We start from the raw sequence: 13,119 nt of genomic DNA on the forward strand, positions 1-13,119 counted from the left end.
ACCTCTTGAAGAGCTGGTTTCTTCTTTAAAATAGAGACAATGAACTTACAGTTACCGGGGGATGCGGTGGTGCGGGGGGAGGATTGGGAGAAGGGATAATTAAGGGATTTGGGGATGGACATATATCAGATCAGATCAGATCAGATCAGTCGCTCAGTCGTGTCCGACTCTTTGAGACCCCATGAATCGCAGCACGCCAGGCCTCCCTGTCCATCACCAACTCCCGGAGTTCACTGAGACTCACGTCCATCGAGTCAGTGATGCCATCCAGCCATCTCATCCTCTGTTGTCCCCTTCTCCTCCTGCCCCCAATCCCTCCCAGCATCAGAGTCTTTTCCAATGAGTGCATTGCTATATTTAGAATGGATCACCAGTACAGCACAGGAAACACTGTTCAGTGATATGCGGCGGCCTGGATGGGAAGGGGGTTTGGGGGAAATGGATACATGTATATGTACGGCTGAGTGCCCCTACTGCGCACCTGGAGCCATCGCCCCATTGTTATCTCCAATATAAAATAACAAGTTTTTAAAAACGGAGATGATGATGATGATAGTTGCTCTATAGGGTTGTTATGAGGATCACATGTGATGATATTTATAAGGTTCACAACAGGGTCTGGCACAGAGAAAGCCCTTGAGATGTGATAGTTACTGTAGTTACGTGGTTGAGCTCTGGCTTTGCCATCAACCAAGCTTGTGACCCTGGCAGCTTGGCCCCCTTCTTTCCGAATTGTTTGTAAAGTGAGGAGTTTGGTCCACTGGTTCTGTGTCCCAGAATCATCTGGGACACTTCTTAGAATACAGATTCCTGGACCATAACCAGACCTACTGAATCAGAATCTTCAGATTTGGGCCCCAGGGAGATGGGATTTCCAAGTCAACATAGGCAGTTCCAACCAGTTGGTAATCCTTGGGCTCCACGATCTATGAAGTCCCTTGCAGTCCAATTTTCAAATGGACTTAAAGCTTCAAATGGCCACTGTGACATCTCCAACCACTCCCACCTGTGGAAACCCTCTCCTCTGTATCCTCAGCACCTGCAACAGAGCATCTGGCACAGTACAGGTCCACCGATAATGTTGGGTTTTTTTAAAATGAATGAATTAAATTTAATGAATTTATTCCCAAACATTCAATGCCTGCACTGCTTCACAACACCTGGTTAATTTATGTCTGATCTTCCCAGCCAGATGGCCCTACCTCCAGTTATTCAGTGAGAGATTATCTAGGACATAAGGGTTTTTTCCTCTCCTTCCCACTGACCATGCATTTTCCACTAGCTTCTCCACCATGCGTGCAGCAGGCATGGGTGAGGATGCACATCAAGCATATTAATTTTTTGTTGCAATTGTCTTATCTAGTAAATGAGTGAATATGGAGTGAGGGTCATCAACCACCAGGAAAGGGTTAGCTAACTTTCTAGGGATTCAAAAATAATAACAAAAGACCTGTGAAATTTAGTTTATGGATTGAAACAAACTCTTGAAAAGGACCACACCATGGTGCTCTGAATGTAACTGAAACAGCAACCAAGTCCAGACCTACCAGCTAGTCCAGACTAGGTGGACTAGAATCCCCACTTGAATGGGCTGGTAGAGGAAGAGGCATGCTCTTCTCTGGGCATAAATTATTTATCTGTCTCTACTGTCCAGCACTACTCACAATGTCCAGCATTAATCAAAAATTACAAGACACATGGAAAAGGAAGAAAAATATGACCCATTACCAAAAGGAAAAATAGTCAATAGAACCAGACTCAGAGCTCAGGTATTGGGAAAATGTAACAAGGAGGTTCAAATACTTTAATAAATATTTTAAAGAATCTAATGCAGAAAAAACATGCATGAACAGATGCAGAATTTTATCAGTGAGATGAAAATGCTGGAAATGAAAAAGATCACAATATCAAAGATGTAGAACTCTTCCAATGAGCTTACGCACAGAATGGATATATATTAGAGGAAATACTAACCTGAAAACAAAGACAGGAATATGAAGTACTGGAAAACAAGCTCAGTGGAGAGATTGGTAGCTACATCCCCCATCCCTGTCCTGGCCCCGGTAATTTGAGTTTCTCTGCTAGAGAAACTAGTGGGGGTGCCTCGGGGAAAAACAGAGCAGGTGGCACCAGGCACCACTGACAACTTCCTCCAGATAGAAAGGAAGGTGTGTATAATAGTTTAATATATTTTAGGCTCTCAGATCAAAGTCAACTCCTTGTGTAAAATAGGCTAGAGCCAGGCAATAGAGCTCTGGATGTCAGGGTGGTGGAGAAACTCATGGAGAGCACCTGAACCCTCCAAGAGGTCCTGCCCGCCAAGCCTCCAGCTACAGGCACCACCATCTCTATGCAAGAGGTCCCTTGTCATCTTCTCATCAGCCAGGAAGCCAGTGCCCATCCTCTGACCCTCAGCATGTTTTAGAGTCAACTACTGGGTAAGAAAATCACATGGAATATCTACCCAATTTCCTTCCAATTTTGAGATTCTAGAAATCTTCAGAGTTAAAAAAAAATTAATGATTGCACCTCTGTCTGGGAACCCTCACTGGATCACTGGTAAAGAATCTTCCTGCAATACAGGAGACCCTGGTTCAATCCCTGGGTCGGGAAGACCCCCTGGAGGAGGAAATGGCAACCCATTCCAGTATTCTTGCTGGGAAATCCCAAGGACAGAGGAGCCTGGTGGGCTACAGTCCATGGGGTCACAAGAGTCGAACATGACTTAGCGACTAAATCACTGCCAACCACATATTGGCACTTGCCATGGGTGCTTGCCATCTACCTCTACAAGGATTAAATCACGTGCTGCTGCGGCGGCTGCCCTCCAACACCCCCTGAAGAAGTCCAGGGTGGAGAGCAGAAACGAGGCACTCTGCTCCAGAAAGCTAGCAGGACAGGTCTTCAGATAGATGTTCTCAGGAGATGATTTTATGAGCCCAATTCTAGTACCTCCTTATATGTAGAAAAACACTAACGTCCTTCATTGTGACGACCGTTTCTCGTGACTAGCAGAAGCTTCACAAGACCAGCAGAAACTTTCTAAAAAAATAAACGTGGCTGACCACATGTACTTCCTCTTTACCAAAATCACATATATACTGTTCTTCCCCCGACGTCTTTGGAGCAGTTTCTCAGAGCCGCCAGAGGTGCTGTCTCCCAGGCTGCAGCCCTCATATTGGCCCAAATAAAACTTGACTCATAGCTCTCACCTTATGCCTTTGTTTTAAGTCGACAGCACCGCTGCTGCTGCTCTCACCACCACCACTTTGTACATTCCTTTGCTGGCTTACTTCTATTCCTTCATTCATTTTCTCATTCATTCACTCAACAAACTGTGCGTTGTGAGCCTGGTACACGCCAGTGATCTCTGTGTATGTGTGTGTGTGTGTGTGTGAGCAAACTGAGGGCAACTGCTGAGTTCACTCATGTTTTTGTGTTCCCATGTTGCGTGTGGTGGAGAAAAGAGGGGAGGAGAAGGGCAAGGAGGGAGCGGGGAGGGGACAAACTATTTTCCCAACAATTTTCTTTCTGAAAGGGATTTGGGCACAACTCCTTCTCCTGCCCTATTTAAGATTTTTCTTTTTTAGCCGGTTCTTGAGCCATCAGAAATTTGCTTACAATTGTTCCCTTAGCAACCAGCAACCTTTATGCTTTCACTTTGGATTTAGAACTCTGAGTAACCAAAATCTCTGTTTATTTAAAACAGATTTCTAAATGCGCTTGCTTCCTTTCCTAAAAACAGAAACAGGTCATTTTCAAAAAGACATGTTTAAATAGAAAACTTGGAAACTATGTTAAATAAAATGTAAAGGTGCATTTGATTTTGAGTTTGCGGGGAATGCTGTTGACAGACTGGAGAGATTCCACAAGAAAAAAAACGGGGCTACCTTTCAGTTTTGTTTTTTTTTTTCTTTTTCAGATGGTATGAAAATTGCAATAAGCAGGAGGAGACTCAATCCCATGGTCTCCGAGGGTCCTGGGCTGGCACCTGAGTAGGAGCCAGTGCACCAGGGCCTGTCAGGGCTGATCCAGTCCTCATGGCAAGGTGCGTGAAGTCAAGGTCCCGACCAGGATCCAGACAAGGAGGAGGGTGAGATCTGTTTGCGTTTAAACTACGAGGAAGTTCCTTAAAGCGCCTAGCCGAGGGTCGGAGTTCAATCAGTTTAGAGCACGTGAGAACAAAGAATGTGCCTGTAGGTTCTCCTCCAAACACAATTTATACTGTTACAGCAAAAACTCCAAAGGCAGCATAACCACACAGCTCCAGGGCAAAATATGTCCTATTTATTCATGCATTTGATCAACATTTGCCATTGAGCTGTTTCTGAAACCTATCACGAGAGCGCATCTGGCCTAGATTCTGAGCCTCTGGAGGCCAGCGAGCTCGGCAGTCAGGCTCAGGGCCAGGGCCACAGGCAGGAAGGAGCTTAATGACACAATTGGGGACCAGATCCAGGCTGCCACATGCGGCATCAACAACTGTCACGCCCCTTATATACATCGTCTCACTTCATCCTCCTGACACGTCTATAGGCTGGGGGAGTTTTATCTCAGACCGAGGCTCGGAGATGTTAGGTGACTCGTTCACGGTCACCCAGAGGATGCAAAGCCAGAGCTGGCCACCTTCAAAGCTTTATCATCTAACCTCCTACCTCTCATTGCTCGTTGAACGTTAGAAATGACGCCAGATGGGCGGGAGGGCTCAGACAAATGTCCCATTTCTGTCTTGTCCTGACCTGGCTCTGAACATGCTCTGAGTTTATATTTCCAGAAAGGTGAGGACGCAGGTGGACGCATGTACTCCGAGGCACAGCCCAGCAGCACAGACAACGACCAGACTTTGTTGGACTCTGGAGTCCTAGCCTCTGGGGGCCGGAAGCCAGTCTGTTCAATCTGGGAACTTCTCTGTCACAGGGAGTCTAGACGAGGGGTGTTTAGCACTGCGCTGGCAGGAACCCAAATCTGCAGAGACTGTTGGACTGTTTGGAGTTTCTGCTCACGCTTGGGGTTGTGCTCACTTGTATGTGTGCGGGGGTTGGGGGGAGGGCTGGATCGTGTGCATACTCACTTGTGTGTGTGGAGGTGGGGAGGTGGTCTTCGCACTTTGTCGCTTTAGTTAGTTCTGGCTAAGGACACAAGTCTGTCTCTAAACCTTGTGTGTGTGTTCAGATGCTAAGTCATGTCTGACTCTTTGTGACCACTTGGACTGCAGCACGCCAGGCTTCCCTGTCCTTTTAAACCTTATGGAAGCATAATCCGTTTAAACACATGGAGGACCAGGCTTGTATCCCTTGAGAATGGTCACTCTTTAAATGAAATAGAATCAAACAACTCTTTGGGGATCAGATAAAATGTTGGAGAGTTATGCGGGGGTGGGGGACATTTTTTCTAAGAGAGCACCTTTTCAACTGATTAAGCACAAAGAGCACAGATCCGGATGAGCCCCTACCCCCAGCCCAGCGCTCCCCCACCCCCATGCTCAGCCTTCATCTCCCTCTGTATCTTACTTATATGAAGGAGAACCAATGCTATGCTGACAGATTTCAGGCATACAAAGGCAGAGTTCAAACAACTGGCCTGGCTGGAGACCCTCCCTGTCCTTATGTGGATGTTAGGGAGAAATGACCTTTAGTAGCTTTCAGCCACCTGCCGGCTCTGCAAAAAAACCTCAGCTTCTGCTGCTTCATTCACTTTCCATCCACACTGCATTCATTCTCTCCCCACTTTACCTCCCACCAGCCACATTCTTATTTCCTCTCTGTAGAAACCCCACCCTTGGGACCAGAGGAAAACATCCAGAGAGAAGAATCCAGAAAAGGTCACAGGTATAAACTCCTCAGAGGCACAGCAGCTGTGTCCGCGAGACTGACCACTCACGCCCAGCCCTCTGAAGTGCTTCCCGCCGCCGCAAAGCCCCCCTAAAAGCCCAGCAGAGAATGAAAGGGTGACTTACAGTGGATTTTGAAGTCCTTGTACTGTCTGTCCTCAATTGCTACCACGTACAAAGCCGCCCGGTCTGGAAACATAAGCCCTCCAGGTTTCTGTTGATGAATTGTGGGGAAATGGGTCTCGTAATCTATTCACCTGACAAAGACATACATTTTTGAACTGCACATAGAGTCACCAGACAGGCACCCCCTCGCCAGCATTCCTCATGCAGCAGACTGTCACCTCGGCCGGGGGGAGGGCTGGGTGGGGAGGCTCAGTGTCGATTTTGGTACCAGGAAAAACCCAAGGGGCCGAAGTGGGGTCCATAGGATAAATGTGGATGGGCAGAGATGTGTCCAGTGAGGGCGGTGGAAGATGTTTTGACTTCTCATTCTGGAGAAGCTAAGGTCAAAAGCACACTGGCTTACTGACAGCCGTGCAAACCCTTAGTACTTGTTGACCAGCATAGACTTTGGACAGCAAACAGTGGGTCTCTATTATAGCAAAAGAGGCCAAGGTTAGACCTACGAATGCTCATTCTGTCCCCAAGAAGCAGATCTAGTTTAAAGAGAGGGGTTTGGGAGCGGTGACCCTGTAGCCCAGGTCCTCTCTGAAGTCCTCGCAGTCTCCCTCGGCTACAGGCGGGGGCTGAACAGCCAGGCAGCCGACGGGGCAACCAGAGGACGGCATGCAGCAGGCTCACCAGCCACTTGTCCCTGGCGAAGATGACGGTGGCGAGCATCGACTCGTAGAACAGGCAGTAGCCCATCCACTCGCTTATGATAATGTCCACCTTCTCCACGGGCAGCTCCACCTCCTCCACCTTCCCCTTGAATATGGTGATGACTGCAAAATAAGAACCCCACGGCCGCACTTTGCAGGGACCCAGGCTGGGAAGCACCCCACATCAGGACGTGATCAATCTACAGGGGTCATCGCGGTTCTGATTCTTCTCTCCCTTCACCATGCCAGTTTATACTAAGGACTGAAGACTCCTTGTGTGATTCCTCCTGAAGTGTGTCGGGCAGTTAAGATCAAACCAGTCCATCCTAAAGGAAATCAACCCTGAAAAGTCATTGGAAGGACTGATGCTGAAGCTGAAGCTTCAATACTTTGGCCACCTGATATGAAGAGGCAACTCATTGGAAAAGACCCCAGTACTGGGAAAGATTGAGGGAAGGAGGAGGAGGGGGCAACAGAGGTTGAGATGGTTGGATGGCATCACTGACTCAATGGACATGGGTTTCATCAAGCTCCTGGAGATGGTGAAGGACAGGGAAGCGTGGCATGCAGCAGTCCATGGGGTCATAAAGACACAACTGAGCAACTGAACGACGACTAAGGGCCCATGCTGTGCTAAGCCCAGGATGGACACTATGTCCCAACAAGCCCTTGAAGCAGACACAGCATTCTTATTCTCATTTTTAAGGAAAGTGAGGCTTAGAGGGGTTCAATGATCACCATGGAAACAGAGCCCATACCCTTACCAGGGCCCCCACCCCACGTCAGGCTACCATGACAACTCAAACCCACAGGGGGCTGAGAGACTGCCGCCACTGCATCTGTTCACAGCCCAGGCTCAACCCCAAGGATGCCTAGCTAGTGTTGGAGAGGAGAGGACTTGGTGTTTTGATAAGAAAGAATGGGCTTTGCACTCAAGAAAACTGGCTTAAAGTGCTGGGTCTTCTCATGATTAGCTGTACGACTTTCCGCAAGTTACTTGACTAAACTCCAGTTATCCAGAGAACAATCAGGAGAAGTGACATCTACTTGGCGAGAGGCTGTACTGATGAAATGAAATGACAGGTGAAGGGGAAGCTCGCAATCGGGGCTCTAGAGAAGGCAAACACTGACATTGTTTCCTTGGTGACCGGATGACTGAGATGTAAGGTGGATAGAATTTAGGCAAAGCCCCTGCTGTAAACATCCTCTGCCCCTGAGTCCCTTCCCAGACCTGCCCCTCCCTCTACGGCAGAAGAAACTTCTCAGTTGAGTTTTTGATCATTCAAGACAGATGTACACCTCATTTGGCGGCTTGTTTTGCATTCATTGCTGTAAAGATCCCAGCAAAAGCTCTCCTAGGTGCTGCTGTGCAATGGACAGTGGGCTGGTTCCATCAGAACTTTCCTCTAGAAGGAAACTCATCCTTCACCATCCTCTGAAAGACCACCCGGTGCCTGAGCTTTTCTGGGGAAACTAAACAGTGACCTGTGTGTGTTCAGTCGTGTTCAGACTCTGCAATCCCCTGGACTGTGGCCCACCAGGCTAATCTGTCCCTGGGATTCCCCAGGCAAGAATACTGGAGCAGGTTGCCATTTCCTTCTTGAGGGCATCTTCTTGGCTCAGGGATCGAACCTGCATCTTCTGCATTGGCAGGCAGATTCTTTACCCCTCTGCCACCAGGAATTCCCCCAGAATATCAAAAGAGGGTGCCAGAATCTAGGCCTGAGCCTGGATGGGAGGGGAGTTTGGGGGAGAACATATATGTACAGCTGAGTCGCTCTGCTGAAACTATCACAACATTGTCAATTTGATTCCCTGGTGGCTCAGTTGGTTAAAAACGTGCCTGAAATGCGGGAGACCCAGGTTCGATGCCTGGGTTGGGAAAATCCCCTGGAGAAGGAAATGGCAATCCACTCCAGTATTCGTGCCTGGAGAATCCCATGGACAGAGGAGCCTGGTGGGCTACAGTCCATGGGGTTGCAGAGTCAGACACAACTGAGCGACGAACACTTTCACTCTCAATATAAAATAAGGCTTCCCAGATGGCAGAGTCATAAAGAATCTGCCTGCCAATGCAGAAGTCATGGGTTCGATCCCTGAGCTAGGAAGATCCCCTGGAGAAGGAAATGGCAACCCACTCCAGTATTCTTGCCTGGAGAATTCACGGACTGAGGAGCCTGGCGAGCTACAGTCCACGGGGTCGCAAAGAGTCAGACACAACTGAGCACAAACACACTAATACAAATCAAAAGTTGAAGAAAAGTCCAGGCCTGCTGTTCAACCTGGTAAAAGCCACTTGAGACCCCCGTCCTGCATCTGCGCACGGACAGGATCACGACCTGATTACCCACCACTGCCTGTGGTGTAGACACGCCCACCCTTGCCCTGCTCTGGCTCAGCCGTGATGTCACGGGCAGCAGGGCTGGGAGCGAAGCGCTTGTCCACAGTATGAGCAGAGTCAGACACGCCTGGGCGGCCACCCCATCCAAAGCGGACCCCAGCTTTCTCAACTGCTCCATCCTGTCCTCCAGAGCACAGTCACCATTTGCGATTCTATTGGGATGCTGTGTGTCCACTTGCTTTTGAGTCTGTGCCCTCCCTGAGACTGTAAGCATCATGAGAGCACAGACCTCATCTGTGCTCTTCTCCCCAGCTCCCCTGCATCTGGCCTGGGGCCCGGACTGTGGGTGACATCCCTCCCCCAGGGGTGGGTGCACGAACCCAGTCCTGGGATTATTCATGGGCTGCCTCTGAGGGAAGCAGCCATTGCCAAGAGCCACTACAGGTTCATTAACAGCGATTATATCTGATTAAACTCATCCCTTCTTTGGACCAGCCTATTAGTCAAGTTAATGAATGAAATAATCATAACAATAGCTAACATGTATTGGCTGCTAACGGCCCAGGTACACTGTTGTGCTTTACAGAGAGCTGTGCTGGGAGACACTTAACAGGGGCTTCTCCAGGAAGGATACCCTGACTTGCAGCATCTGCCTGTTTCTCCACATAAATACTCCCACTGAGGCCAATTTCAAGCCACCTCATGCCCTGCATCCATTCTGCAAATTCACTGAAAGTATGGTAGCTCTGTGAAACCCTCTGTGGTCTGTTCCATTGTCATTCCCATTTCCCAGAGCAGGAAACGGAGGCACAGAAGGTCAGGTGCCCAAGATCACAAGCTGATCTTTTGGAACTGAGTGTGAACCTGCCGGAGTTCTCAAGCACCATGCCAGGCCCCACGTGAGGATCTGGCAAGGCACCTTCTCCACAGCCTCTCTGGAGTGGAAGCTGACCAATTATTGTGCAAATTCACAGCTGTTCCCTGACTGTATTCAAAGGTGCTGGCTCAGAGCTGAACTGGATTAGACCTGCCTCCACCCCAGCTCCTCCCTATGTAGACGGCGCCTCACAGGGAACAGTGATCCCCAAATAGCAAGGCTCTGGGGACTCCTCGGTGCGTGCTCAGTCCTGTTGGACTCTTTGCAACCCCATGGACTGTAGCTTGTCAAGCTACCCTGTCCATGGGATTTCCCAGGCAAGAATACTGGAGTGGGTTGCCATTTCCTCCCCCAAGGGATCTTCCCTACCCAGGGACTGAACCCACACCTCTTGTGTCTCCTGCATTGGCAAGCATGTTCTTTACTACTGAGCCACCAGGGAAGCCCCAGTCTCTGCCTGGGGACTCCGAGTAGATTATAGTGAAAGTGCCAAAGTGAAAGTCGCTCAGTTGTGTCTGACTCTTTGTGACCTCATGGCCTGTACAGTCCATGGAATTCTCCAGGCCAGAACACTGGAGTGGGTAGCCTTTCCCTTCTCCAAAAGATCTTCCCAACCCAGGGACTGAACCCAGGTACCTGCATTGCAGGCAGATTCTTTACCAGCTGAGCCACGAGGGAAGCCCAGTAGATTGTAAGGAAGAGCCAAACCTAACAACATGAGACTTGATATGTAGATAAGGTGGGATTCTCAGTTTGGATTCAAAGTATCCACAGACTGGACAGAGGTGAGGAGTTGCTGCTAGGCAGCCACATGTGGGTAGATTGCAGATCATGGCTGATGCCAGCTGAGCGCCAGTGTGGCCTGAGGTCAGCACAGCTGCTAAGGGAGCCAGAGCGTCCTCTGCCAGGGTGAGAGGGATGCTGGCGCATGGCCAGAGGAGAACGGGGCTGAAACCAAAGCCACGGGTGAAGGAACGTGTGTCCCTGCATCTGTGGGAGTAGGGCTGCCAGGTGAAGGGGAGCCCCCTTACTCTGTGCGGTCCCAAAGTGATGACCCAGAGCATTGTGGTCAGGCTGCAGAGAGGCAGACTCCAGCGGAAGGAAGTTCTTCAAACCATCACAGCCCCAGGTGGCTGCTGGTGGGACCCTCATCAGGGGAATCATCCCAGGACTGGATGGCCACAAGCACGGAGGGATGCTACAGGGCAGAGAATTCAAGCATCGTCTACAAAAGGCTTGGGATGCGTGACCAGGAATGAGCAAAGTGCAGAACGTAAAGCCAGAAAGATCTACAGTTAAGGCTTGCTGTACAGGCCCTTTGCGTGTATTCTCTCTAATCCCTCCATAATCCTGTGAGTTGAGTGTGGCGGCGTCTCCTGCACCAGGAGCCAGGGCTCAGAAGGAGAGCCACCTGATGAAGCCCTTCCTGCTGCCTCTCTGTGCCTCACACTCTGCTCAGGCTTCTGCATCCGTGACCTTCACGGATGCTCCAGGGCAGAAGAAGAGAAAGAAAGGCCCAACTATTCCCTTTAGTTTTCTGAAAAGTCAATGGATTAGCATTTGTCTTCTAGAACTATGGGTCTCCTGGGCAGGCAAAGAGAGGAATTGGCGGCTGTCAGCCCTGATGTCCAAGATGACACCCTGATCTGAGCACGTGTGTGGGCCACGAGGGTGGCAGGAACCACGTGAAGTCCACGCTCACGCCTGCAGGTGGCCGTGTGGAGGTGCGCGTCTGCCTGGGAACAAACCCATCCGGGGAGCCGTACGGAGGTGGAGAGGGAGGGAGATTGATTGATTCTGGGTAGCAGGTATTTTATGTCCTGGGTTGTTATTTATGTCTCTACACCTACGCTTCCGAGACCCACACAATTGGCTGTTGCCACGTTTCAGAAGCATTTCCATGGAAGCCAAGCTGTCCTCTTTCTAGTATACATGCCAAGGCAGAGCATGCTTTGCCTTGAAAAGACCTCCCCCCCGGGCCTGTGTGAAGAGGACAAGCATGGGCCATGGGGGTGGCCATCCACCTGGGGACAACTGTTTGTCCCTCCCGGGTCTCTGCCTCCGTAGCACAGAATCAAATGTGAGCCATCGAAATACAGAGCAGGGAATGATTCTCTCCTGGAGCCACGAGGTGGGCTGAGAAGATGCCACCAGCAGAAGACAGGCCAGATAGGGTCTGAGGCCACGTGATGAGCAAGGGGTCACCCTTGGAAGGGCACGGTCAGCAGAGGCAGCCAAGCTCCGCCCACCCAAGCCTAAGCCCAGAGATCGGGGCCCATTCGGGGGCCTTCCAGCCAGGGGTGGGAACCCAGCACTGCATGGCAGGTGGGAGAGCAGGAGGTGGTGACCACACACAGGAAACTGACCCAGTGTGTGCACGCGCACTAAGTCGCTCCAGTCGTGTCTGACTCTTTGCGACTTCATGGACTGTAGCCCACCAGGCTCCTTTGTTCACGGAGATTCTCCAGGCAAGAATACTGAGTGATGGGAGATACAGGAGTTATTCCTGATTAGGGGCCCTCATGAGGGTGAGCATGTTCAAGATGAGTCCCAGAGGGAGGGGCCAAGGAGATCACAAACGCCTGGGAAAGGAGTGAGGAGAGGAAGGGAAGGAAACACAGCTCCTCTTGTGCTCAGCCTCTAGCTGTAAGAAGGTCCCACTCCCAGGGGCAAGCTACTTGCCAAGATAGTTCATCAGCAGCGGGGCCTGTGGGCATGAGAAGACAAGTTTCTCCAAATACAGAGCGTGGGGTCTGCTGGGATGTTGCTCAGTGGACATAGGGCTGGGGGCATTGAGAGGGAACGGGAGGAGGAGGGACAGCTAGGGCCAAGCAGAGGGCTTGGAAATGAAGGCTTTAGCCTCAGGCTGGGCTCAGCGCAGGCTGAGCTGGGACAGACATGCCCTTGGTGGCCTGGCAGGGACTGGGAAACTCTGAGCCCTGTGGGCACAGTCCTGCTAATAAGGCAGTGGCTGGCATCCACCTTTTCAAGGCCAAGTGGTCTTACATCAGTCTCTGCCACCCGAACAAGGAAGTACAAACCCCTTGCCCCCTCCCTCCACGGAAAAGCAGGCGGAGGTGAGTCTTACTGTTGTCCAAGTGGTTGGCCTTAATGATCTTCTCTGAGTAGTCAGAAATACTGGAGCATTCAATCTGGAGGGGATACAGAGCAAAGGGGCCAGGCATTAGAAGAATCACAGCATGCAATTTAGGGCCAGTAGAACAGACAGGGGTGCTGAGGCCTGGGG

The 13,119-nt window shown here is 50.3% G+C and overlaps 1 protein-coding gene across 2 annotated transcripts in view; it reads right to left on the reverse strand.

The window, feature by feature from the left end:
- The window catches only part of PRMT8 (protein arginine methyltransferase 8), a 71,008-nt gene that overhangs the window by 17,311 nt on the left and 40,578 nt on the right, over window positions 1–13,119 (reverse strand). For both annotated transcript variants that reach the window (XM_061418216.1, XM_061418215.1), the window contains exons 4-6: window positions 12,961–13,024; window positions 6,635–6,777; window positions 5,957–6,044 (exon numbers count right to left, since the gene is read on the reverse strand). In XM_061418216.1, the coding sequence (XP_061274200.1) occupies window positions 5,957–6,044; window positions 6,635–6,777; window positions 12,961–13,024 (295 nt within the window). The remainder of the gene's footprint in view (window positions 1–5,956; window positions 6,045–6,634; window positions 6,778–12,960; window positions 13,025–13,119) is intronic.

The sequence above is a fragment of the Bos javanicus genome, chromosome 5 (genome assembly GCF_032452875.1).
Source record: "Bos javanicus breed banteng chromosome 5, ARS-OSU_banteng_1.0, whole genome shotgun sequence".
NCBI lineage: Eukaryota > Metazoa > Chordata > Mammalia > Artiodactyla > Bovidae > Bos > Bos javanicus.